Source organism: Monodelphis domestica, chromosome 2 (genome assembly GCF_027887165.1).
Source record: "Monodelphis domestica isolate mMonDom1 chromosome 2, mMonDom1.pri, whole genome shotgun sequence".
Classification (NCBI taxonomy): Eukaryota; Metazoa; Chordata; class Mammalia; order Didelphimorphia; family Didelphidae; genus Monodelphis; species Monodelphis domestica.
Genome location: NC_077228.1, coordinates 112,374,530 through 112,401,566, shown reverse-complemented (window position 1 = coordinate 112,401,566; position 27,037 = coordinate 112,374,530). Strand labels below are relative to the sequence as shown.

At 41.6% G+C, this 27,037-nt stretch overlaps 2 protein-coding genes across 7 annotated transcripts in view; one reads left to right on the top strand and one right to left on the bottom strand.

The window, feature by feature from the left end:
• PFKFB2 (6-phosphofructo-2-kinase/fructose-2,6-biphosphatase 2) overlaps positions 1-13,057 on the bottom strand; it is a 32,279-nt gene extending 19,222 nt beyond the window's left edge. Inside the window, exons 1-7 of one of the 6 annotated variants that reach the window (XM_056815845.1) lie at positions 12,836-13,057; positions 11,789-11,906; positions 1,608-1,733; positions 1,095-1,191; positions 625-691; positions 453-527; positions 201-257 (exon numbers count right to left, since the gene is read on the bottom strand). In XM_056815845.1, coding sequence (XP_056671823.1) covers positions 201-257; positions 453-527; positions 625-691; positions 1,095-1,191; positions 1,608-1,733; positions 11,789-11,873 — 507 coding nt within the window. In that variant the 5' untranslated portion in view covers positions 11,874-11,906; positions 12,836-13,057. Of the gene's footprint in view, positions 1-200; positions 258-452; positions 528-624; positions 692-1,094; positions 1,192-1,607; positions 1,734-11,788; positions 11,907-12,611 lie in introns of all 6 variants that reach the window. The other 5 variants (XM_056815844.1, XM_007481297.3, XM_016430134.2 and 2 more) reach the window with 5 other exon arrangements.
• Positions 13,058-17,007: 3,950 nt separating this feature from the next.
• YOD1 (YOD1 deubiquitinase) lies at positions 17,008-26,060 on the top strand. The gene is made up of 2 exons (XM_016430133.2): positions 17,008-17,665; positions 19,401-26,060. Exons 1-2 carry the CDS (start codon positions 17,023-17,025, stop codon positions 20,105-20,107), a joined length of 1,350 nt encoding a protein of 449 aa, XP_016285619.1. The 5' UTR covers positions 17,008-17,022; the 3' UTR covers positions 20,108-26,060.
• The last annotated feature ends 977 nt before the right edge of the window (positions 26,061-27,037 follow it).

The window sequence follows — 27,037 nt, the reverse complement described above, 5'->3', positions numbered from 1 at the left end:
GTAGGTCAGTTTGCTCTTCTGTTTCCCCACCCAAACGTGTGCCTGATCCCCAGGGGAAGTTAGGAAGGAGAAAAGGGAAACTCGGGAGCAGTGACTGCTTTCAGCATTAAGTCTCAGCTCCTTCCGAGGGCTAAGCAAAAAGGCTCCCGCCAGCCCTGGAGGATTCAGGGGACCAAGGGAAGGGAGGCTCCGCTACCCACCAGAATGTTGGCCGCAATCACATCAGGATCATCACAGACAGACTCCACAAAGAATACCTGAGGGGGAGGGAGTGAGCAGGGGTCAGCTCTCAGTTAAGAACACCCTTTCTTCCCCTGTGCATCCCTGGGTGAGAATGGCCTTCAAGAACGACATTTAGAATCTGAGCAGATCCCCAGGGCCTCGGCACACAGGCCGTGAGTCTGAGCAAGGATGGGAATCCCACCACCCTGGCGTCATGAGCCAGACCCAACCTTGAAGGCATTCTCCTTGGCAAAGTTCAAGATCATGTCCCTCCTTTCCCGGGTGGTGTTGGTAGCATCAAATACCTGGGGAGGAAAGGACGTGGTGGAGATCAGAGGGGACAAGGGGGTCACAGGGAGAGGAGACGAACTGGGGGGTGGGGGGAGGATGAGCTAGGCTTACCGCAATTTGACCACAATCATCAGTCAAATAGGCCTTAACATCCTCTAGGGCCACCAGGGCACACTGTCTGCAAAAAAGAGAGGGCGGCGGCGAGGCAGATGCTTAGAAGAGTATAGGAGGACAACAGAGGGAACGGCAGAAACTGGATGGGGGTCAGAGACACATCCCGGCTCCCTCTGTTCCCCTGACCTTTCCAGGCTGTGCCTGGCTCTTAGGCCCCCCCTTCTGGGCCCTTTTGATCCTCCCCTCAAGATCAGACACACCTCTTTGAGCCCAGCTATCAAGAATGCAGGAATGACTAGAACTTAATGCTGGAGGTTTCTCGGGCCTCACTCTTCTGGACTCAGAGCCGATGGATACATTTCCCTGGAAACCCTCAGGATCCCAAGAGGAAAGTCCATGCCTGGCCGACCCATCCCTCTTTGTGGCTGTGCCTTGGCCATGCCCATGCCTGGTGGAGGGGGGCTTACTTTCGGATCTTCATGGCCTCTTCATTATCATGGCGGAAGAAGTCATAGGATTTATACGATTTGACGGCTTCACGTCGATATACTCCGAGATTAAACACTGTGGAATAAACTACCAGTTAGCCCCTAAGTGTCAGATTAGCCCCAGGGCCAACTGTCCATGGGTTAGAAATCAGTCTTTCCCCAGATTAGGCTAATCTACCCAGAACAGAAGACTAGGATTGCCCCCTACTTCCCACCACTGCCTGCTCCTATCTGATCCAAGCCTGGGAACAGAGAGGTCTCCCCCGTCACTTCCTCCCCAGGCAACCAATTCAGAAAATACCTATAAAATTGTCTAGAGGCAAGGAAAGGCACTGAGCAGCCACGCTTGGGGGCGCTGGTGCTGCCTGCTAGACATGGAAGCTGAATCCTCTAAGCCTCCTAATCAAAGGACAAAGGGTGCCCAAGAGCCCAATTTCCTGTCCATCTCTCCCTTCTCTGGGATACTGTCCCTCCAGACTAAATTGCACCTACCCTTGGTGGGTACCCCAATCCAGTTGAGGTATCGAGTGAGTTTCTTGGATACATAGGTCTTGCCCCGGGCTGGCAGGCCGATCATTACGATAAGGGTTGGGGAATTTGTCATGTAGGAAGCCCATGCTGCAAGGAGAGAGTAGATGAAGCCAAAGGGATCAGATGCGGTGGGCAGGAAGGCTGAAGTGATGCCTGCAACGCCTGCCTGGGGCAAGGCAGATCAAACCAGGAGTGACAACAACAGCTAATGTTTCCATATTACTTTGCGGTGAGTTCATATTAATTTATAGTCCTATTTAGTAGGTGTCAGAGATAGGATTCGAATCCAAGTCTCCTGACTCCATGGCCAATGCTCATTCCACAGGACCAAGCAAAGCATTTTACACATATGACCTTATTAGAGTCTCACAGCAACCCTGTAAATGCTCCTCATTTTGCTCAGAGTGGCTAAGCAAAGAGCAGTTGTTCAAGGTCACAGAGCTAATGAGAACCCAGGCAGGATTTGAACACAGATCTCTAGCCATCCAACACCCTTTGTACTCCACCACACAATTACCCCCTTAAGAGTTTGGGCCTCTTTCCTTTCAACTGTCTGTTAACTGCTTAGCATCGGGAGGTATTGATGAAGGAGAAAGGGAAATAAAAGGAGGGGACCACAGCAGCCTCTGAAATGCCTAACTGGGGAACTGAAGAGCACCTCTGGCGCCAGGTGATCCTAAAAGGCTGCCTCTCCCTATCAATTCCTTTGCCTTTCAGTAGAGTCTCTTCAGAATGCAGTCAAATTCTACAACTGGTTATGATAACCTCAATACTGAAAAATCATTTTGTCTTTCCCCAGAACCCCTACTCCCTTATTACAACTAAATCTATGACTGATGTTGCATCACTGAGTCACAGGACACCAGCCCAAGGGATGACTTAGAAGCCTAAAGGAGGCAATACAGTGGAAAGGAAAAATGCTGGTTTTGAAGTCAGAAGACAAATGTCCTCATCCTGAATTTGTTTGGGTATCAATGTTGAGGCAATAAAGGGAAGAGAGCCCTAAGCCTCGCATCAGGAAGATCTGAATTCAAATCCAGCCTCAGACATTTCCTAGCTGTGTGACCCTGGGAAAATCACTTAATTTCTATTGCCTCATCTGAAAAATGGGGGTCATAATAGCACCCATATCCCAGGATTGTTATGAGATTATAATTATAAAGTATTTAGCATGGTGCCTGGCACAGCGTAAGAGTTACAAAAATGTTAGCTATTAATTTTTTTTTCCTTTACCCCTAGTACAACCTTGCATAAGTCAGTTGACCTTTCAGCTCCAGTTTCTTCATCTGCACAATTTTAGATAATTTTGTTTTTGTCTTTGTATTACTGGTGCTTAGCATAGGACCTCATTCAGTAGGTGCTTAATCAATGCTGAACTCAAATGTTTTGTAAAATCTGTTAAATAAGAGGAAGAGGTCTAGATCCATGATGGCAAACCTATGGCATTTGTGCCGACCTGGGCAGAATAATTACTAGAAAGAAGGGACTCCATTGTGCCTTCCCACCCCTCTGCACTTACTGAGGAGGGTGCTCAGGCAACACCCCTCCCTTTTTCCCACCGATCTGGGACAAGGGGCTGCAGGGGGGTAGCAGGGAGGTCTCCTCTCCCACCAATGGGCCCAGAAACACCCCACTTTCTTCCTTCTTTCCCCTCCAGCTTCCAGTCTGGGGGTTGACCCTGCCCTCCTAAGGCTAACTGTACTCTGCCCGCTCTCACCCCCACATGGGTCACAGCCTAATAGGCAACCCCACTCCCAGTACAGAGGCTGCATCATGGGTGCACCATTGTTATGCAAATATAAGCAGCCTAAAAGGCTCTTTTGAGGTTGCATTTCTGCCATAGAGCCCAGCAAGGGTCCCTGGAGCTACATTTGAATTAGACTCAACAAAGACATGCATCCCAAGTTATAATAAGAAGCCACCTCCCCCCCCCCCCCCCCCAGCCTTCTCCCATCTTCCTAACCCTACTAGTCTTCTCTGGCAGAGAGAACCCAGGCAGCAGCCCCCTCTCTTGGCTGGATGCAGTAGTGGGTCCCTGTGGTGGTGGTGGTTGGAGGCAGTTCCCTTCCCCTTCCCTCTGTTTCCTCCCCCTCCTCCCACCTCACCTGTGCAAGGAGGCTGGGAGCCTGGCACCTGCTCCCAAACACAGGGGTGGGGCACTTGGTCTGGAGGAGTGGGGCATGGCATGTGGTCTCTAAAAGGTTTGCCATCACTGGTCTAGATGATCTCCAAGGTCCCTTTATCTCTAAAGCCTATAAATCAGCCTATGAAATCAGTAACTCTGAGCTCCTCATGGATCCAGGCTATGGCAGAGTCCCCATTAGCTTAACTTCTGTGTAGTCCTGAGGGGGACACACAACATAGAAGAAGGTGTGATGTCCCCTGCAGGCTCCTAGAATAAGGGAACTGGGATACCATCAGCTCTGATTTAGTAGTTCCATCTATTATTCTTATTAGTCACAGTAACAATCTCTCCTGATTTTCACAGTATTTGTAGGGTGATTATCCCATCTGTCCTAATCCCAAGACTTCAGATTCATTCATTTACTGCCAGGCACCTTTCTAAATGCAAGAGTTTTTTTTAAAATTTGGGGATAAATTTTATAAAGGTCCATGAATTGTCCAGTAGAACTGTATTTTCATTGTAACTGGTTTCATTTGGAATCCTCTATATTTTCTTTTATGCATTTAAAAACATGGGACAGGCTTCACTTGACTACCAAAAGGGTCACAGAAGAAAGTTAAGAATTTTTGCACTAGGAATACAGAAACAAAAAAGGCCCTGTCTTCAAGAGGCTTCTATCTACTGCAGGGACATGTCATGTACAAAATAAAATATGTACAGTGTAAATACAAAATAATAGGGGGGAAGAGGAAGGAGATAATAATCTTTCCTCCCATTAAAATGACAGTAAAATTGAGGCTCAGAGGAAGTTAATATGACTGTGCACCTAGGATCACCAGGAAAATCAGGAGCAGGAGGCAAGAACTATGATCTCCAACCTTTGCATAAAGAGAGATCTTTGCCCTGCTTTCACCTGAAGTGGCCCCAGTTTCCTATAGAGTCCTTTGGTGATCTATGTCTGGGACAGCCCAAAGCTGGAATCAATTTCCAAGGGCTGATTTTATAGTTTGTCTGGACTTGCACAGGCCCAGGAGAGTAGGGAGGGCAACAGGTGAAGCAAGTATATAAGGCCTAATAAGGAAAAGGTCTTAGGAATATTACTTTCCAGGAGTAGGAATGTGGCCTGCCTGTAATTAATTATTCCTCTCCTAGGAGTGTTTATTGTTTTTTTAATCTATGTGTTTGTGGTATATCTAGAGAACTTCCCAAGTGCAAATGTTAAAAACAAAGGTATTAAAAGAATAGCTGTTTTAAATAATCAATAAGGGGAATTTTATACTAGATATTAAATGTATAAACAATATGAAACAAGAATAGAAAACAAGACAAAACAAGAATAAAAAAACATTGGATAGAGTTAAAGGACCAGGGTTCAAAATCAGGTCCTAAGGGAAATCATTTCCCTTCCTGGATTTTAGCATCTTCATCTGTAAAATGAGGGGTTTGTACTTCGTGATCTCTAAGGTCCCTTCCAGCTCTAAAACCCTCTGATTCTGTACAAGTACAGACACTGGGATGGCAATAGTTTTACCTCTTTGATGAAAAAATGACAAGAAGAGGGGATAGGTTGGGGCTTGAGTGGAACAGGAAAGATTGTTATCTTGTCCAAGAGGACATGGAAACTGAAAGAAAATTAGATCCCAGGGAATTCCTTGAATCAAATCAAGGTTAAATGAATTGCCAAAGACCAAAAAGCTAGTAAGTGTCAGAGGCAGGATTTAAATCTGTCTTTCAGATTTCTAAGCTTAACAGTGCACCTACTTCATCATACTGTTTTACAATCAAAGGAAAAGATAAATCACTCCTTCCACCCCCAAACAATGACAGGGGAATGAAAGTGGAGGGAGAAGCCACTTCAAGATAAATGCATAATGAAGGAGAAATGATTTTATTTCCTACCTCCTATTTCTTCCCCTGACTCCCAAACTCCTAACTTCTTCTAGAAGAGATTCTTCTAGAATCTCTGGGCTATGGTGACCATTTTTCTACTCTCAGCAAAACATTACTAGTTCCCTGTTGAATGGCCCCAACAGATGGCTATTCTCTGTTTTAAGTCTCTGAGCCCCTGAGTCCTAACTTTCTCCAGTTAAGGGGCTGTGCACATTCCTCAATCGCCTATTGCTCAGCTCATTACCCAGGCTACTTCTTTCTCTTAGATCAGCTTCACCCACACTTCACAGCCCATTAGGTACTTCCCCCAAAGGTCCTCTCCCCTTCTCCTACATCTTGGATCAACAGAGCCTGGGGGTTTCTCTGAAGCTCCAGGGAACACAGCTGCTCAGTATTTACCAAATCGAGATGAACCTAATAAAGGCATTGGAAAAGCACTTGCACCAACCAAAAATTGTCACTCAGGATTGACAGATTGTAGGAATAAACTATGCTTCCTTCCTCATTCATTCACTCAGCCAAAGCTACAAACTAAGAATACTTTGTCCTACCCCTAACACTAAATTTCAAGGGCCTGGGGGCATCACATCAGATGACTCCAATTCCTTTTTCCTCTACCCTAATCCTTAACCAAAACTTTTAAAAATTCTAAAATTGTCACCAAATTCTCCCGTCCCTCTCCATCTCCATCAGCACTTAGGCTGCTTTATCAATCATAAATTCATTTTTTTCATAGCTTTCCTAATGGGAAATAGAGATGGCAATTTCGGTTTTATAGAAGGGAAAACTCAGTCTCAGACAAGTTCTATCAGGGACAAAGCTCTGATTAGAATCCAAGTCAGTCCATTCATCACTAGTCACTAAACTATCTACCTCTATCAAAGTCCTCATCAAAACCCTGAAGACTCTGTCCCTAAGATAGAATCCAGATAACAAATGACACCTTGTTCTTGCTTGGACCAACCTGAGTTATGTAAGGGAGTTCTAGAAAAAATTAAGCAACCCCTATTCTGAGCTCCCAACAGGAGCAACAGCTCTGATGATATAGGTTCTAGAATTCCATCTTGCTGAAAGCCCTTCTGCCTTCCCACCTTCACTCCCCTCCCTGTCACCTTCCAGAGTCCAGGTTGGTTTACACAGGGGTAATTAGGTAGCTAAGGAATAATAGCTGAGCTATTAATAAACTGGCTGAGGGTATGAACAAGAAGGAGCTATGGGACCCTGTTACAATATGCCAGGAGGCAGCAAGGAAAAGAAAACGACTCTGCTAATACTCTCTCAGCTTAATTTTCCCTTGGAACAATGGTTGACTGAGATTCCAGTCCCAGGGGGATGGGAAACTCAGACATGCTGAAATGGAACAAGACAGTGTACTATACTTTAGGACAACCCAGCAGCAGGTACTTGCCTGAGGAGGAGGGGAGGCGAAAAGTCAGGAAGAGGGACAGGAAAAGGTCAAGACCAGAGGAGGGTAGTTAGGGCCAGGGATGAGGAAGGCCAGGGTCTTTCTGTTCCCATTAGGACTAAAAACTCTGGAGGAAGGTCCCCGGGGACATGAAGAGCCAACCCTTCCAGGCACTGGACATATATAGAGAGGAGGAAGGTTAGGGAATGGAAAAGTTCAAAGTGGGAGGAAGATTAACATAAAGAGGACTCTGTTAGCAAAAAGTAGTCTTCCTGGGGTAGCTCAAAGGACCTCATGGTACTGGGGTCAGAGAACTCCAACAAAAACTCAAGTTTTCTTAGAACTGTTAGCACCTCCCTCAAAATGCAATAATCAGACATTAACTACTTGACTCTTCCAACTGACTTAGGAAGTTAGCTAATCCAACTTCCTTATTCTACAGATGAAAGAACTGAGGCCCAGAGAAGTGAAATCAAAAAAAGAACTTTCTTTCTGTCTTCCTTCCTTCCTTTCTTTCTCCCTTACCTTCCATCTTAGAATCAATCTTAACAGTGTGTTGGTTCTAAGACAAAAGAGTGGTAAGGGCTAGGCAATGGGGGTTGAGTGATTTGCCCAGGGTCACACAGCTAGGAAGTAAGTGTCTGAAACCAGACTTGAACCCAGGACCTCCTATTTCTAGGCCTGGCTCTCTCTTCACTAAGCCACCCAGCTGCCCTCAGCCCTCAGAATGTTCTTTTTATGATGCACCTTTCTGAATCCCCCAGATGCTAAGGCTCTTGCTCCCAAATTAAACTTATTTGTATATGTTGTCTCACCTTATAGAATGTAAAACCCTCTTCGAGTACAGGAACTGCCTCATTTTTGTCTTGGTGCCTAGCATGGTTCCCAGCACATAGATGCTATATAAATGCTTATCAATTGGCTTCCACTATACCAAGCTACTGATCAGAAAACACATATATCAAGAGGATGATTGCCAAAGATGAAATGAAATTTTTGTAAAGGATGTTCACTTGGCAAAGTGGATTTCTGTAGTGTCCTTTTAAATAGTGAGTTCTAGGACACTTGAGAATTTACAGAAATTTATTTTGCACATCCAGTCTTCCAGAAAGGTTTCCACTGTTGTAATCAGAGGCAGTAGCCTGTTTTTTGGGGGCCACATGTTTAACTCACTATCCCATCAAGGAAAGGAGAGAGGCCCTGAAGAGATATGCCAGCCTTGGCTGCCCCTGTTGCCACACATCTATCTCTAAAGAGTCTCATAAGAGCTCAGAGATGTGAGATTATCATAATTAATCATGAGACCATCAAGGGCTTGACATCAAGGTTGAGGCTCCAGGAACAGCTTGGAACATGAAATATCTGTCCCTTCCCCCATCTGTCTCCTGCTTTTATCTGCTATTAATAACCAGTGGAGTGAGAAAGTGATGAGCTGGCATACATCTGGGGAGTGAGAGGTGGAGTAATTCACAGGTAAAAGTTATCAGACTTTGTCTGGGTTCCTTGGGAAGTGGGGAGAGTGTGGGGCTTGGAGGGTTCCAGTCAAGCACTAGCCCACAGTGGTGCCAAACTGTGGATAGAGTCTTGTGGGATCAGCTATGCAGCTATGAAAATTCCAAGGCTAGTGAGAGAGGACAGGGAAGGCATGGGATGTAAGGAAGAATAGAAAATGCTATTGCATTGCTTCTCCATCCTCTCCATTGACCATATGCATTTCCAGCTTTTCAGACAGACTGGAAAATGCTTGACTCACTGGTCCCTCTGAAAGCTAACAGCCCACAAATATGCAGTTACCAAGAGTTAAATATTCAGCTAGGTGAAGCAGGGAAGCACCTTCTTAGGATCCTAGATTAGGAGGTGTAAGGGACCTTTAAGGTCATCAATTTCAACCTGTTCATTTATAAATAAGGACACTGAGGCACCAGGAGGTTGAGTGACTTGTCCATGACCACACAGCTAATAAGCCTCTAATGTAACACTTGAACCCAGGTCCAAATCCAACCCCCTACTCACTATACCACACTGAGAAGCCTGGAGTTTGGATAAGAGATAAGGTTAATACGATAGATATAAGCAAGGGGCATAAAAAGAGTAAACATTGACTTGATTACAATATTTACAGCAGGAAGAAAAGAAAGAAAAAGGATTTAGGCAAACTTTAGCCTAGCAAAGAACTGGAGTGGAAAAAAGTAATAGTTGTGACTCCTTGTCTTGTCATGTGCTGTCCTCAACGGGAACACATTGTTATTTGCTCAGAACACTTTAAATAGACAACTTGCTAAGCAAGAGCTGGCAACAATGGCAAGCATTTCCCCCCTCAAACCCATATTAATAGAAGAGAGAAGGGGTTATAAGATACTTAGAAGACCAGAAGACCAAATTGTGGTCCTAACACCAGTGTATCTCTGGACAAGTGATACTTCCCTGTATGTCAGGTTCTTCATCTGTAAAATGTGCATTTGATTGGTTGGTTGATTGGAATGACATCATTGGTAATGTCTTTTAATTCCTGCATAAATTAGCTTTAAGTGAGGCAGAATTGCATAAAGTTATTAGCCTCACTCTCTCTTCCAGGGTCATCAAAGTCCAGTGGCATGACAAAAGTCTAGATTGCTGGGGATGGCTCAGGATGTAGGGGATGGCCTTGGCTTCTTTGGTGTTTAGCCAAGCTCTAATGGCTCCAGAGTCTGATTCAGCTGCCTTCATGGACCAAAGTGTTCTCATCCATCTTCTTCATCAGAAGTCAGTCACTCAACTCACTGAAGGGTTTTAGGTATAGCAGTTACCTAAAACCTCTTTTAACCTTTCTGCTAAGATGCTTTTACTCAGGTGTGGCTACTGCATATCACTCTGGGCATTTGATCAAATAGTCTCTAAGGGTCTTTCCAGTACTAAACCCCTTTTGCTTTTGGTCCAGAACTGTGATTTCATTTATGTGTTGAGCTCCCCATGTGGAGACATGTGCTGGGCTGCTTAATAAATGTTTATTAATTGAATGAGTGATTGCAACTTCCTCAACTGATGCAGTTTGGGGTTCTGTAATGTCTACTTAAGTAAAGTGATTTGCCCATGGTCACATAACTAGTGTAAATCAGGGGCAAGACTTAAACCAAGTCTTCAGTCCACACTGCCTCTCCTAGATAAGAATAAGGATTAAGGATATTTATTTGGCTCTTTAAGATATTTGCAAAGGGTTTTTGCATATTTATCTTATTTAAGCCTTACAAAAACCCTGTGAGGTAAGTACTACAATTTTGATCCCATTTTACAGATAAGGAAACTGGCTTAAAGAGAAAAAGTTACTACTCAGTGGTTACTCAGCTAGTAAATCTCAGAGGTGGTTGATCCTATGAATCCATGACCTACCACAGCAGAAGGACCCCAGGGATAAACACTCTCCTTGCTGCATAAACAGGAAATTCACTCATGAAAGCTGGGAGGAATGAAGACTTTTAAGTCAGACAAGTGGTAAGTGCTTGTTATGTGCCAAAGCACTACCTGTTAAGGCAAAAACAGTCCCTGACCTCAAACTCACATTCTAAAGGGGAAGACAACTGAGAGATAACTGGATACATTCAAGAAATCTGCAGAAGAGATAGAAGATAGTTTTAGAGGAGAAGGCACTAGTAGCTAGGAAGGAGAAGGGCCAGAAAAGAACTCCTAAAGAAGCTGGAATATAAGCTGATTTTTGATAAAAACCAGGGAAACCAAGAGGCAAAGGTGAAGCAAGAGAGTATTTGGGCAAAAAGGACAACTAGTACAAAGATTTGGAGATAGGAGATAATGTATTCAGGGAACAGCAAATTGACCAGTGCTGGTTTGCTCATAGGGTATATGCAGGTGAATAAAGTGTAAGAAGATGGGAAAGGCAGGAATGGGCCAGGTTGTAAAGAGCTTTTATGCCAGAGGATTCTGGAGGTAATAGAGATCTCCCAGAATTTACTTAATAGAAGATGACATGGGCAGATCTATCCTTTAAAAGCTTTTAGATTTAGATTCTAGCGGCTTTAGGATGATCCATTGGAGTAAAAAACTTGAGGCAGAGGAGCCAGTTAGAAACCTATTGCAATGGCCCAAAGAGAGAGGTAATGAGAGCTTGAATTAGTATAGAGGCTATAAGAGAGCAGAGCAGGAGAAATATATATATATGAAAGATGTTATGATGGTTGAAACTACAAGGTTTGGCAACTGATGAAATGGGTAGGATCAGAGTGAATAGATGAGGATAACACTGAGATTGTAACCCTAGGTGGGTGCCCTCAATAGTAATAAGGATGTTTAGAAGAAAGGGTTTGGTTGGGAGAAAATGATCTCTGTTTTCGCCATTGTGTCAGAAGCAGAGAAAGGACTACAAAATGCTCAACCCTGGGACAGCATCTGTGTTCCCAAGCTATATACAACAAGACCAAGATCACTAATATTTATACACCACTTTAAAGTTGGCAAAAGATTTTACATGCAATAGCTAAGGTACATGTATCTTTACATACATTGTATATACATTCCCTGCCCCCTCCCTTCAGCAAGATTCCCACTGGAAAGACCACTAGTGGGACTTGAACTCAGAGGACTTTGCTGAGTCCCAGCTCAGATGTGTTATGACTTTTATTCTTAATCTCTCTGATTCTCAGTTTCCTGAAAAGGAAAATATATTACCTGCCTCACAGGGGACTTGTGAGAGGAAAAGACTAAACTGGCATGTTATTATTCCCCATTACTCACAGCACTTCTTCTCTGACTGTCTAAGATTAGTAGCCTTGATTTCATGACTGTTCTGTTCTGGGGCTGGCACCAGATTCTCAGACATGGCAGTTCAGTGACTCGAGGCCCCAGGTGGCTTCTGGAAGAGACAAGAAAGGTGAGAGGTAAAAGTACGTGAGAGAATGGAAGGAGCCAAGACATCCTTCTCCATTCCCCACCCCACCCCCCAAAAAATGCTACTAAGGGGAGAAAAAGAGACTTGGGCAATTAACAAGTAAGAAATTCGAAGCAACAAACACACACCCACTGGACCATCCAGAAAGAAATGCTAGATGGTTAACTCTGTGAACAGGAAGCTGGTCCATAAGGGGAAAACCAAAGGGTAACTAACAGGAAGGTAAGACAGCTTCAGCACTCCTCCAGGATTCCCAACACCCCTTCCAACCCAGGTCACCGACGCACTCATCCACACCACCAATGCTCCCGGGGCAAGGTGTTTCTAGATTTTAAGTGTAAACTGAGGCCCAAGGAGATTAAATTATTTCCCCAATATAACACAGCAGGACGAAGATTGATCTTTGATAGGAGACCAGGTGCTAACTACTCCTAACTCCGCAGACTCCTCCCCATTTGGGTTCCCCTTAGTAACTAGCCAGCCAGGAAAGGTAAGGAGGCTTGGACGAGCTTTCACGGTCTCCGTACGGCCTTCAAGGCTCCCCTTCCTTCCTCTTCCTTCTACCACTCCATGTATCTCTAGGGTTGCCGGCATCTAATATTTCCCCGCAGTCTGCAATGCACCGGCACCAAGGATCCCAGATTTATCATTCTCCAGGTTCTTTCTTACCCCAGTGCACTAATCGCCCCTTATCCCGCCTGGCCCCAGGCCCCATCCATCCTAGAGGCTGCGCAGCAACTGCTCACCTTAGTGATCCCAGTCTAGGACCAGCGAGTCCCGGGGGAACCCAACGGCACCACGGGCAGGGGCCGGACATGCAAATCACATTCAAATCAACTGCTCTAATGGCCCCGCCCATCCTGTGACCCCACCCCCACTGCGCGCGCCTTCACCTGGAGTCTACAGTAGACCAATCTGAGCCCGCAGAGTCTCAGGGGGCCGGACTCTTGCTGGAAATGATGACGACAGCACCAAGGAGGAGGAGGGGATGAGGAGAGGCTGGATCATATGCCCTCAGGTTACCTAGCTGGGCGGAGGATTGGCTACCCTGTTGCCGAGCAACCTGGGAGCTAGGGCTATTTAACAAGCACTGGGCTCTTTAAAGTCTCGCGAGAATAGCAAGTCAGTTTAGCTCCTCAATGAAATAAATTAAATGGATGTGCTCTGAGGGTGTGGTCTGATATTAACTCTTTTATTCCTGGGTCACAATGGAACTCAGTCAAAAAAATGTTGGTTGGTGTTGAACTGTAGTTTGGGGAATAGGCTTTGTTAAGACCAGATCCACATGATTATGGGATGGTCTTAATTTTCCTAAGATGTCTTTGGGGTGTTCCCTTCTCACTCTTCATTCACCCTCTGGCTGCTCGGGTCACCAAACTCCTGGGAGTGCCACCTCCTTAGATGATAACTCCAAAGAGCCATTAAAGTGGGAAGCTTAAATAGCTTTCTAGGGAACATGGTAACAAAGGAAAATGAGGAGTCCCAGACAGGAATAACAGTGAGGGGCTGATGCTTCACAATGGACAAAAGGGAAAGATCCAGCCAGGGCTAGGCTACCTAGATAAAGGACTTTGGCCTAAGGGGAGAAAACATTGGGAGAAAAGAGGTACTTAACAACCTGATGGGATTAACCCTCCCTCCCCCCCCCCCCATCTAAACTACTTTAAGATCTATTGTTAGTTAGAGACTCTGAGGTTGCACTTTCTCCTCAGGGAGGAACTCTTATGTGACAAGGTCAAATTTAGGGCTTTTCACCTTTAAGTCTTTTGTCTAGATCTCTTTTACCCTCATGACATTTCCCCCTTATATCAGATTTATTTGTGTCCCTCTTGTATACCCTCTCCCTCATTAGATCTTAAGTCAGGGGTCCCCAAACTTTATACACAGGGGGCCAATTCACTGTCCCTCAGACTGTTGGAGGGCTGGACTATTAAAAAAAAACAAACAAACCTATGTACAAATCTGTATACTGCTGTCTAGGATAGTGAAGGCTGCAGCACTGGCTGTGATGGGCCTGTCACACCTTGCACAGGCCCATCATGACTACCACTATACTGGGCAGCAGTATACACAGTGCAGAATCCCCTCCCCCAGATCACTGCTCACCATGCTGACATCTTTCTTTGTGCAGCCACATAATCCTTTGCAGGGAGGGGTGGGGCTCATTCTCATTCAGTTACTCTCAGAACAAGGCTCCACTCAAAGGATTATATCACTGGAAGTAGTACTATATGTGAGTGATGCCACACTTTGGGGTGCTGCCGCATACAGTGCTCCTCTCACTGACCACTAATGAAAGAGATGCCCCTTCCTGAAGTGCAGTGGGGGCTGAATAAATGGCCTCAGAGGACTGCATGTGGCCCATGGGCTGGGCTATAGTTTGTGGACCCCTGTCTTAAGTCATTGAGGACTGGGACTATGTAATTTTTCATTTTTCATATCCTTAAAGTATAATCCTTGCATCTAGTAGACAGTTTATGAATGCCTTTTTGAATTAAAGGTCGCATGTAGGAGCTACAGGAAGCACTGGACTTTGGCATCCTAGTGACAGTCCTTTTCACTCTAAGAAGACCAAAATGACATCACTAGTGATGTCTTTTGACTCTGGAATAAACTGGTTTTAAGTGAGGCAGAGTTGCACAAAGTCATCAGCTTCAGTGTCTCTTCCACAGTCATCCAAGTCCAGTGGCAAAATAAAAGTCAAGACAACTGATGATAGCCTTGGACTCAGTGAATGAACTTGGAATCTTTGGTGCTTCTAGTTCTTAAGTGCTCCATAGCACCACCTTCTGGCACCTTCATGGCCCATTGGAACAAATTGCCTCCACCTATTCCACCAGGGAAATCTTCACATGCCTAGGGTAGGCACCTTCCTAAATCACTGACCAGTTTGATGCCTCATGGTTATCCTTAATCTGGTTTATCCTATATGCCTAGACAGTTTTACTGGGGTGTGGCTGTCCAAGCATGCTATAGTTTCTTGAAGCCACAGGTGAGAGCTGGGTGGCAGGTAGGTTGAGTAGCCCTAAAAAGGGCTTGGCAATCCCTCACACCAGAGTCAAAGGGGAGACCCCTTTGTTAACCACCTGCTATTCTTTATAGATCTTTTGTCTTTGTGCCTTTGTAGTCTGTCCCATGCCTGGAACTCACTCTCTCTGCTCTTTCATCCCCTTGTAATCCCTTTTTGTGTCATTTTCCTGCCAAGCACAGATGAAGTGGTATATCCTAATGACTCCTCATTATCCCAGCAGCTGATGTCTCCCACCCAATTATTATGTATTTATCATGTTAACTTTCTATTTCTCTGAGAATATGTTGTCTCAACCCCCCCCCCATATAAAGTCATTGAGTAAAAGAATTGTTTAACTGTTGGTTCTGTGTAACCTTGAATCTAATATATAGTCTTAAAAATGCTTGTTGTTTTGATCAAAATGAAAAGTACATAATTAATAGTAAATAATACATTGAACTTGAAGACTCCTTGACCAGGTTTCAAATTTTGTCTCTGATACTTAGTAGCTATGACTATAGCCAAGTTACTTTATTGTCATGTGAAATGAGATCAATACCAACAATAATAATAACTAGTATTTGCATAGGATTTAAAGGTTTGTAAAGCTTTTTTACCTATGTAAACTCATTCTATCCCCGCCATAACCCTGGGAGTTGGGTGCTATTTTTAACCCCGTTTTGCAGATGAAAAAATGAAACAGACAGAAATTATATGATTTGCCCAGTGTTATACAGCTTGTGTCTGAGGCTGAATTTGAACTCAGATCTTTTTCACTCCAGATACTACCCAACTATGCCATCTCTCTGCCTTAATAATAATGACACATTACTAACCATATACATTATGTAATATAACATGTAGTATTTATATTACCATCTATAAATATAATATATCCTATATATTTTATATATAATACACAATATGAATGTGTTATATGTAAGGTACAATATGTAAATCATAAAACACATATGACAATAATTGACATATTATTGATTAATATATCGAATGTATAATAGATGTGATTATATTGGTAAGTATTTATATGCTTATGACATTTAAATAAGTATATTGAAAATGTTCCATATGCATATGTTCTTTATTTTATATACTTATACAATTTATATAATATATAGGTATTGCTATACAATATATAATACTATATATGAGATTATTACATTATAATATCAATTAATAACATTAGAATATTGTTATCATCATTATTATTAAGCAGCTAGATATGTGATATGACAGTGCTGGGTATGGAGTCAGGAAGAATTATATATTATTGTGTAATATATACACAGAATAATAGATTTATACTAATATTTTATTATATGTATATCATATGATATATTTATTATTATTATTATTTTACATATTGCCTAGTCCAAGGTAATACCCAAGCATTTGGTGGTGCAGTGTGTAGAACAACAGACTCAAGTCAGTAAGATCTGTGTTCAAATCTGGTCTCAAACACTAGCTATGTGACATTAGGTAAGTCACACACACACACACACACACACACAAAGCCCTCTGCCTGCCTCAGTTTCCCCATAGGGGAGTAATAGCCTCTACCTCTCAGGGTCATGAGAATTAAATTAGATAATTGTAAAGCCCTCGGTGCTTGGCACATAGTAAATATTATACATGTACGTGGGTGTGGATACATATGCTGTATTTATATAAATGTTACAGTGTTATTATTATAAGTGTGTAAATCTCTTTTTAAATGCTGAAGTACCCGGTATGAAAACTGTTAGCATCGCTTCCCGAAACGTGTACTTTTGTTCTTTACAGGTTACATTTGGGCTTCAAGGGCCAGACATCCCACGCGTTTCCTTTAGATGTGGCAAGTTACCTCGTGCTGTTTACTCTACATTGGGGTGTAAAGAAACCTTTGGTCCACGGAAAGAGGGTGAGTCAGTGTTTGGAGAAGCCACCAGCTTCTGACGAAGCCCTAAGGCCCTTCCTCCCTCCATTCCTTTGTTCTCGGTCGGCAGATTCTTTTCGTTCTTGCCTAGTTAAGTGTCAGACGTGGTTAGGTCCAGTTCTGACCTCTTAACAAGTATGAAGGGACATTCCAATCTATTGGGGGAGCGTGTCCTCCCGCCGGCCTCCCCCCCGAGGGGATGCAAGCCTTTCCGGCGGGAAGACATCCGGGTGACACGATATTGGCTCTCACAGCCATCCAACCGGTTGTGCATCCTAGGATGGAGGAAGGATCGGCAGCGCGAGAGTGGGAGGAAAAAAGGGTGTGGCTCCTTTAAGAATATCCGATCTCCCAAGAGGGTTCTGATCAGAGCCGGTGGAAATCTCGCGAGCACATGCCCCTCTGGAGGGCGGGGAAAGGGGGCGTGGCGACTTCTCGCGATGTTTATCCCAGCGAGGGGGCGACCATTTTGGTTTCCATCCGCCGGCCGGTTGCCCCGGCGGCGGCGTCTCCCTCCGTCCGGCAGTGTCCCAGGCAGGCCCCGGGAGGTGTCCGGCGGGAGGGTGGACGCGATGTGGCGGCTCCGCTGCAAGGCCAAGAACGGCACCCACGTCCTGCAGGGCCTTTCGAGCCGGTCCCGCGTGCGGGAGCTCGAGGGCCAAATAGCCGCCCTCACCGGGATCGCCCCCGGCGGGCAGCGGATCCTTGTCGGCTTCCCCCCGGAGTGCCTGGACCTTAGCAACGGGGAGACCGTGCTAGGAGACCTGCCTATCCAGTCGGGTAAGGGCTCTGGACCTCGGGGGGATCCTCCGAGAAGAGGAGGAGAGGGCTTGGGCTCATGTCAGGGCCCTGGAGGGAGTGCTCCTGCGGGCGGGCTGGGGCACGGGACCCCCAGGAGCAGACCCCGGGCTCGGGGAAGAGCCAGGAGGAGTCCTGACTGCCTCTTAGAGTACTGGCTAGGGAGGCAGGGCCTCGGATGCTTATGCCCCATTTGATAGGTGGGGAAACTGAGGGCTCAGCCAGGTGGCCCAAGGACACTGGGACAGAACTGACCTCCTCCTCCAATCTGCCCACCCGAACGTTGGGGGCCGCCAGTGTCGCCGTTCATTCATTCTCTCTCCTTCCCCAGAATTTTACCAGTGTAGGAACTTCTTGCTGCTCCCTTTTCTTCTTCGGAGCATCTTTTCGTGGACCAGGTCCCAAAGTTCTCTCTCCTCCCACCCCCAGTAAAGAAACGGGGAGATGGGAAAGGGGAAGGAGAGGGTTAGTGGGGGGAGGTTATGCTTTTATCTGCCAAATGTTCCGGGTTTAAGTAATTTCTATATTCTTTCTTATAGGTACGAGGTTATTCTAAGATTATTTTTAGCATGATGACATTTTAAGCCCTCCTTTAAAAAGCCCTTTTCCGCCCTCACCAATAGCAATTATTTCTGTTGACAAATGAAACCTGAAGAGCAACTTCTCTAATTAGCACCTTACTGTTGTTGTGTCAAAAACTCTGTAAACAGAACAGCCTAGTCAATATCTTGCTTTCAGTGCACCCCCTAGTGGTCCTAAGTAAGAATTCTTTTTGCTTCTCTGATTCTGTTCTCTTTATTTTAAGTAAGTTGTAAAATACCTGATTCTATGTTCGAAGGGACCTAGGAGGCTTTCTAATTCTTCTCTGATGCCTCATTTGGAGGTGACCCTGAGTTCCTAAAAGGTATGCCAAGCTGGAAAGATTTTGAATATTTGCTCAGGGACAGCTGGTCTGGCTGTTTTTTGGGGGGTTGGGGATGGGTTGTGAGGACCAGGCTAAGCCAAGTTCAGAGAGACTTCTCACTACATTGGCTTGAGATGGACAATTTTTTTTTGCTTACAACAATTCTTTTAGATTATCTTTTAAATTTTAGAGGATTTTCAATCAGCATCCAACTCACATTAATAATAATGGTAACAATAATGACAACAGCTAACATACATATGAGTATTGTGTGCCAGGACCTGCTCTAATCGGTTTACAATTATTATCTCATTTGAACCTCTCAACAACTTGGAGGTAGAGTACTATTGTTATCCCCATTTTACAGATAAGGAAGCTGAGGCAAACAGTGGTTAAATGACTTGCCCAGGGACACAGAGCCAATAGGTGTCTAAGGCTAGATTTGAATTTAGATCTTCTGACTCTATGCCAAGTGCTCTATCCACTGCCTCATATACTAATGAAGTTATAGACTGTGTGAAAAATTTTTGCTTTTGATCCTTTCTTACATGGAGCCATAAATGATGTATTAGGTGTAGCCAAATTCCCTTGACTAAGTTGAGAAAAATCATGAATTGAAACAAAACAAACAACAGTAACCTAAGAAAGATACTGAAAGGAATGGATGCTTACTAGTTACTTTTTTACAAAATAGTTATATCAGTAACTTAATGTTTATACTTTAATTCCTACTTGTAATTTACAGATTGGCTAGTGGGCTATATTTCATCTAAATATTCCTCTGCAGTTCTGGATGTGCTTTATTTTTAACAGGTGATACCCTGATCATCGAAGAGGACAAAACCAAGCATAAGACTTCATCTTCTGCAGTTACAAAACATGGTGCTCATACTTCGTTCAGGGAAGTTTTGCCTGTGCTTACCAGGACTGTGGTCCCAGCAGATAACTCTTGCCTCTTCACCAGTGTGTACTATGTAGTTGAAGGGGGAGTTTTGGATCCAGCTTGTGCCCCTGAGATGCGAAATCTTATAGCAGAGATAGTAGCAAGTGATCCAGAATTCTATTGTGAGGCATTATTGGGAAAAACAAATCAAGAATACTGTGACTGGATTAGAAGAGATGACACTTGGGGAGGAGCTATTGAGATATCCATTTTGTCAAAGTTTTATCAATGTGAAATTTGTGTAGTGGACACTCAGACAGTCAGAATCGACCGTTTTGGGGAAGATGCTGGTTACACCAAAAGGGTACTACTAATTTATGATGGCATCCACTATGATCCACTTCAGCGAAACTTCCCTGACCCAGACAGTCCTCCCTTGACCATCTTTTCCTCCAATGATGACATTGTTCTTGCACAAGCATTGGAACTGGCAGATGAAGCTAGAAGAAAGAGGCAGTTTACTGATGTAAACCGGTTCACCTTGAGATGCATGGTGTGCCAAAAGGGGTTAACCGGACAAGCAGAAGCAAGGGAACATGCCAAGGAGACTGGCCATACCAACTTTGGAGAGGTGTGATCTATGCAGGAGGAAGCATTGTCTACTACCTCAGTCATCCAGAAGGCTCTGGGTTTTCCAATAAGCTCTCTGTAAACCTAAAAGACAAAAGGACATAATGCTTGAAACACCCTTTATACTTAAGACAATGAAGACACTAGGATTCCTTGTTAAGATTAAAATTAGTGTGCAAGTTTACAGATCTGTGTCTACAGTGGTGATACATGCTCTCTTCCTGCCAGGTGTGACAGTGAGTGGTGCTTCTCACTTGCATTTGTGCCCTGAACCTAGCCTGAAGAGAGTTTTTCATATAAGCTAGCACTGAGCAGCATTAGCTAATAGAAGAATACAACTGGCACATTTGGGGGTAATGTGGAAGGCTTCATGTGACACCACTGCATATACACACAACAGTGTCTAGAGCAACTTAAACCTTTGAATAACACTGAGTTTGAAAACAATACTCCTTTCTAAATTATGACTCCAGTTAAGGAGCAATTCCCTAAATGACTGCAGGGTGGTCAGCCTGATTTTATGCTGAAAGTTGGTAGACTTTTCATATTTGCAAATACTTTGCAAGGTATAAGTACGTTACATAAGCAGTTTCTACAGGGATGACAACTACTTCCTGTGAGTGTTATCTCAAAAATTGAATCTGACAGTGCCCTGTTTAAGATTTATAGTATATAAAAGTAGAATGTAGGGGATAAGGTGCCTAAATTCATAACTATGGTGAAGGAGCTGACTGAAGTTTTAAAAGACCAGCATCCTTGTTTTAACTTAATTTTTATTAGCTAATAACTTATTGGATAAGATTTTTAAATTAAGCATAGCTTTAAAAAAACAAGACGCTTTTAATTGAAGTTCCTTAAAATTCAAGTATTCAAACTTTGCAAAAGATGTTTGGTTTGTTTTTTATCTTCTGTGTGTTTAATTTCTTCTGCTTTTTATTAATACTTTTATCTATTGAAATTTTTTTTAAGCTGAAATGACCTGGTAAAGTTTGGATTCTTATTGTAATGACCATTCCTTACTTAAGTATTTGTTTTTGTGTTAGTTACACAGGACTACTAATTTTGAATTGTTGCTAGCCTTAGCACCACAGAAAAGCAATATCCTTATGCAATTTCTTTAGACTAGCATTTTTAAATTTCCATCTTTTTTTTTCTCATTTTGCCCTTTGAACATTTTTGAGGTACTTAGAGTAATGTTGACTAGGTTATTTTGGAGGAAGAAAGTAAGCTATTGTGTCTCTAAAATATAGAAACAATAACAAATCCTTGTTTTACTAAGCTATCTCAGAATTTTCCTTGTTCTCTACCTTAGATGTGTACCCTATTGCTTGTTGGACTAAATCAACTAGGCACCCTCTTAGAAACTGATATAAGGTCTCCTAAATAAACTTGTCTACTACCTCTTTCATAATCCTACTTTATGATCAGGGATGTTCAATCAAAATGAATATAACACATTGTACAACCTCATGAGGTTTATTGTTTTTGAAGTTCTTGTCCTATTAATCTTGATCTGTTTGGGTATAGTTAAGGGTCTGGCAAGCAAATTGCATATTTTAACTGAAAGCACTTAAATGTCACCTTGAGCCCATTATTTGGTTGATCTTTTGAATTAGAGAAATATTTTTTTTTCATTCTTAGGATGAGCGTTTAAAGCATTGTGAACTATTCAGCAAACAGTTATTAAGCATCTAATATGTGAAAGACCTTGTTAGGCACCCTGCCCCAACAGTGGTTACATTTTGGTGGAAATTTTAAGAAAAGTTACCTTTATTTCAGGAATAATTAAGAAAATGGGCTCTAATTCATTAAAAATTGAGTATCTTTTGTTTATATAGCTCTTTTCAAGGTATAAGTTGCTCTTAAGATTAGGAAAAGTCTTAATAGTGTTTATTTTTCCATTTTACTGAGCCTTAACAACAAAAACAGCACTTGTGAGTTTGCCATGTTTGTAAGTCATGGGCCATTCAACTGAAAATGGTATAAAGTCCACATCTATTTGTCTTTTGGCCTGTGTTGTTGTTGATTATTTCTCAATCTCATTTTAGTTTGCTAAGAAACTTGATTAGAGAAATAAATGTTGTTATAACCAAGGAATTTAGAAGTGTATCATCAGCATTCATTCTTTAGATTGAAGTTTCTTATACAATTGTGCATCCTTTTCTATCAGAAAACTTACTTTTACTTTCTGGTGATATCAGATGTCAGGCTTAATCAATTTGTCTCAAGATCTTTTAGATTTAGACTACATAGGGTGATCCTTTGCCTTTGTATAAATTCCTGTCACTCTGAATTTTGATGCTGTACTATACAAACAGTAAATTATTTTTTTTAAATGGAAAGCAAAACTCTTTGCTGATATTGCACAGAAATTAAATTCAAGTGGTTTTGTTTACATTTTAAGTTAATTACTTTTTTCATACCAAGTGTCAAATATTTATTCAGGGAACTTTGTTTTAACTTTTAAATCTTCTGTTAGGCTATCCCATATTATTTGGGAACTGATACTCATAATTGTTAGGGTTTTCATTGTTTAACATTTGCCAAAAGTTAATACAGTTGTGACTTTAGTGGCACCATATACCTAGAAAATGTATGATGAAGTACTATTCCTACTTCATTCCACTTCTATTAATATTAATTTAAATTCTAACTTTTTGTTCTAAAATCAAGCTTATATGGTATTCTAAATTTAAGATTTTGTGAGTATAATACTTGACTAAATTAACTGCTTAGTCTGAATAAACTTGAGTGTTATAAAATCTTGAAAATCTTCTGATTTAGCTATTTCAGAGGAAACCTTGTCCTGATATGTTTGCACTTGAACTTAATGGGAAAGTCCTATTCATTCATTTTCCAGATACTAAAATCAGAAGGCCTTTGACATTAGAAGGTAGTTGTGAATAACTACTCTCATTTGCCTTGCTTTTGAATCCATGCTTTTAAATCCAGTGATTAGCTGTAGTGCTCCCTAGATGGCTAATCAACCTTTCATTATCACAATTTTGTGATGGATTATCTACAGATATCACTAATAATAACATCATTAGTAATAAACCCTATTAGGATATTAGTTGATTCCTTGAGGACCTGATTTCCAGCCTTAGCTCTTGACCTGACTTTTCTTCCTCAATGAAAAACAGGAGTCATTGGAAGGATAGTATTGAAATCTCAATTGAATGCTGCCTTGATTTAGAATTTTCTTTTTAGTGATTTTAGCTTGACCGCTGTGGTGAGAGTCAGTATAGTTGTGTAGCTCTTTATCTCTTGGGGGCCCAAACCCCAGCAAAAGAAAGCCACCCTGCCCTTTTCCAGAAAGCAAGTGGCATTTTTTCCCTCTCAAAGGATCATAGAATTTAGTGTTCAAAGGGAACCTTAGAGATCATTTAGTCCAATTCCCTCATTTTACAAATGAGTGTAAAAGGATTTTATACAAGGTCACACAGGTAGCAAGTGATAGATACTGGATTCAAACCCAAATCTTAATTCCAAATTCTTTCCACTACACCAAGCTGTCTCACTTTGTATGCCTTGAATATGTCCATGTATACCTCACTGTGCTAACTGTCCTCCATGTTTCATAGAGCCTGGTACATGGGTATTTGACAAGTTGACCTGGCTAGCATGTTTATTTCAAACTTTTCCTTAGATTTATTGCATGGCTGCACTAAACTTTTTTAAAAAATCCTTCTAATTAATTATAATGGGGAAGATACAAGTTGACATGAGAATTTTTTATAACTAATCATGTGGCCTTCATGAGCAGTTTTCATGTATTCAGAATCACACCTGGTAATTATTTGCAGCACTTTAAAACTTGTAAAACAAAGTTTACATGTTCCCTCCAAGATCCTCATTAAGACCAATAAATGTATGTATCAAGCTACCAATAATCAGCTCTTTTCTTCTACCTATATGTATTGTACTTCAGTAACAACATTCTCTTATTGTATTAACATTCCATTTCAGTAGCTATTAGGAGCATGCTGTGACCTAGCATTCAAAGTGTTTCTTAATACACTACTATAATGTGATTGTTCTTGTACCTTTTTACAATACAGTATTCAAGTTTATTCTTTCTGTGCAGACAGCTGAGGCAACTGCTCTGAAAAGAATAGATTATTAAAATCTTTATTCTTTTTTAAAGCCAAGTGAAAAGATCTTTTGGGGGTGGGGTGCTGGGAGGGATTTGAATATTAGTAGACTTGAAAGTTTCATTTTATTTATAGGCTGTTGTGTCTTTTAATATCTATAAATATAAGTGAAACAAATATTCATTTGAATAAGCTATAAGATCCTGACTAAGGTTTTGAATAAGTTTGGGAATTAAAGTTAATTTAAAGAGATGAGATAAGATATGCTAAATTACCTGTTTAATTGCTGCAAATAGTACTCTGGCAATAATTTTTAAACATCCAGTTTACAAAGTATGTAGAACTCTTGATTGTGAAACAGAATTTGGTGGTCTTTTCATTGTCAGGGTTTTTTTTTTCCTCCAGACTTTTGATTTTGTCAATGTAAGGAATTGCTTGCCTTTTACTGATGAGAATCTATAATTTATAGTCTTAAAGCATTGCTTGGGAGCAATTAAAAAGTTTAATGACACATCCAAGGTCACACAGTCAATATATATCAGGAGAGAATTAAACTCAGGTCCTCCTGACTCAAAGGACTGTTCTCCATCCCCTATTACACAACAGTTTTAGCAAGTTAAACAGTAACATTTGTTCAAAAGATTTCTCCCCTTATTAATAAACAAAGTTGCACTGTTTTTGTTTACCATGTCAGCATTTAGTTCATTGATTCTAATTTTGTGTGGGTGCTAATTAAGATTTTCAACTGTGTGAATTTAAAGGTTAGCTTATTGTAGCAACTTTTTTTAGGGGTCAGTGAAGAAAGAGGAGGAGGATTTTTACCAAAACAAAAGAGAATTCAGTCTGGAATGGATGAATTCCTTATACTCACTGAATAATGCTTTTTTAGAAAGATGAGTATTTCAGGCCATCAGGAGAGCAATAAATTGTGTTGAACCACCCATGTCTCTCAGTGGTTGCTTTTTAGTAAAGAGGACCACATGGAAAACTTTGCAATTAAAACATAGTTACATTTAAATATTTACTATGATGCCTTTTTGTATTTCTGCCCTTTTCCAAAAGGCAAAATCAAACCAAGTGTAGGTCATGGGGTTGGGGGGAAGACATAGTTGAATGATAGGAATAATAGACTATAGCTTCTAATACTAAGTTAAATTTAAGGAAATCTTAGGGCATAGGATTTCTATTAACGTTATATGAAAACTTTGTAATGAATATAGCATATGTATTTTGAAGCTCATGAGCTCCATAAAAGTTCAGGTAGCTTAATTCTTTTGAATTTTCTAATTTACCTCTGTGCCATATAGCATATTAAGGGAAATTCCACATTCTTAGCAAAGCTGTAATGGTGGCTTTGAAGAAGGGGAGGCCCCATTTTTCTAGCAACTTAATTTAGTCTTGGTTCTTATTAGGAAATATACTTAGGAAGCAGTATGTACCAACAAGAAATTACAGTGAAGGATGATTCGAAAATTAGAAATGGAGGCTTAAGAAACCCGATAAATGGAATTGGTTAGGAAAGACTGCCACGTGGCACTACTTTAGAACATGTCTTAAAAGAGCAGTAGAAACTTAAACCAGGGGTCAGTTTTGTACACTTTTTCTTTAATTAAAATTATTTTCTTCTGGAAGATTGATAATTTTGCCTCTTGTTTTGACTTGGCTAATTCAGATTGTTTTCCCCACTAAGATCTTTAATATGCTGCTACCACGAAAATGTCTTGTACCATCGAATAACCTTTATGTAACTTTGACATTGCCAAGATGCTTTGATTTTATTTATAAAGTTGTATGATTTTAAATAACTGAAAGCTGTGTGTATGTAGTGACTTGTTATGAAAGAATTAAATAAAGAATTAAAGTGTTTGTCAGTTGTTATTGTTTTTGCTACTAATAAGCTGCTATCCCCAAACCAAAATATCTTTTTGTTTATCAAAAGTCAATAGACTGGAGGCAGCAGGTGGCTCAGCAGATAGAGAGCCAGGCCTAGAGATGGGTGGGGCCAGGTTCAAATGTGGCCTCAGATATTTCCTAGCTTTATAATCCTGGGCAAGTCACTTAGTACCCGTTGCCTGGGTCTTACCACACTTCTGCTTTTGAACCAATACATAGTATTGATTCTAAGATGGAAAGCAAGAGTTTTAAAAAAAAAACAAACCACAGCTTTGACCTATGAACTGTATTCTACCAAAATTTAGAGAAAAGTTAATGACTTTCTGAACTGTTTCTTTCATTTGACACCAGGGGTATTTGATACTTCTAGTAACTCTTAATTCCTCGCATTTTCTGAAAGTGGTCATTGCTGAAATGTTTAAGTGAAGAGGAGGGACATACTGCTTGCTTCTTTAAGAAGCACATGAAGGTATGAATGTCACAAAAACACAGGGACATGAATCAGTCTGAGGACTAAAACATTTAGTTATTGCATAGGATAATGGTCAGTTTTACACTAATTTTGAACATTAGACTTAATTGTCAGCTCAGGGAATTTATTTGCCAAAGGACTATAATTTATTAGGAACTTGCCCACCTTAGTGATTCTCATATATGCAGGGTAGATTAACCCACCTTTTCCTACCTAGTGGTATTGAAATTGCCACAGGAATAGGAGATAGGATGTGGACCTGTGATTACCTCTACCATTGCAGGCTTGCTGCCTTCCACAGTCTTTTAAGATTTTCCTAGAACATTCAGGTTAACAGCATCTTTAACCTTTTGTTTTGTTTTGTGTTGCAGATCCTTTTGGTAGGCTGTTGAAACCTATGGATCCCTTTTTAGAATAATGTTTTTTTTTTTAATTCATAATTGAAGGAAATAAAATTTTTGGTAACTTAGCAGAAAAA

What these genes read in the sequence shown, in the direction of transcription:
- YOD1 (XM_016430133.2), top strand. Translation starts at nt 17,023, where the DNA reads ATGAAGGGACATTCCAATCTATTGGGGGAGCGTGTCCTCCCGCCGGCC. An exon ending in AGACCTGCCTATCCAGTCGG is followed by an intron (nt 17,666 to 19,400) that starts GTAAGGGCTCTG and finishes TATTTTTAACAG; the next exon opens with GTGATACCCTGATCATCGAA.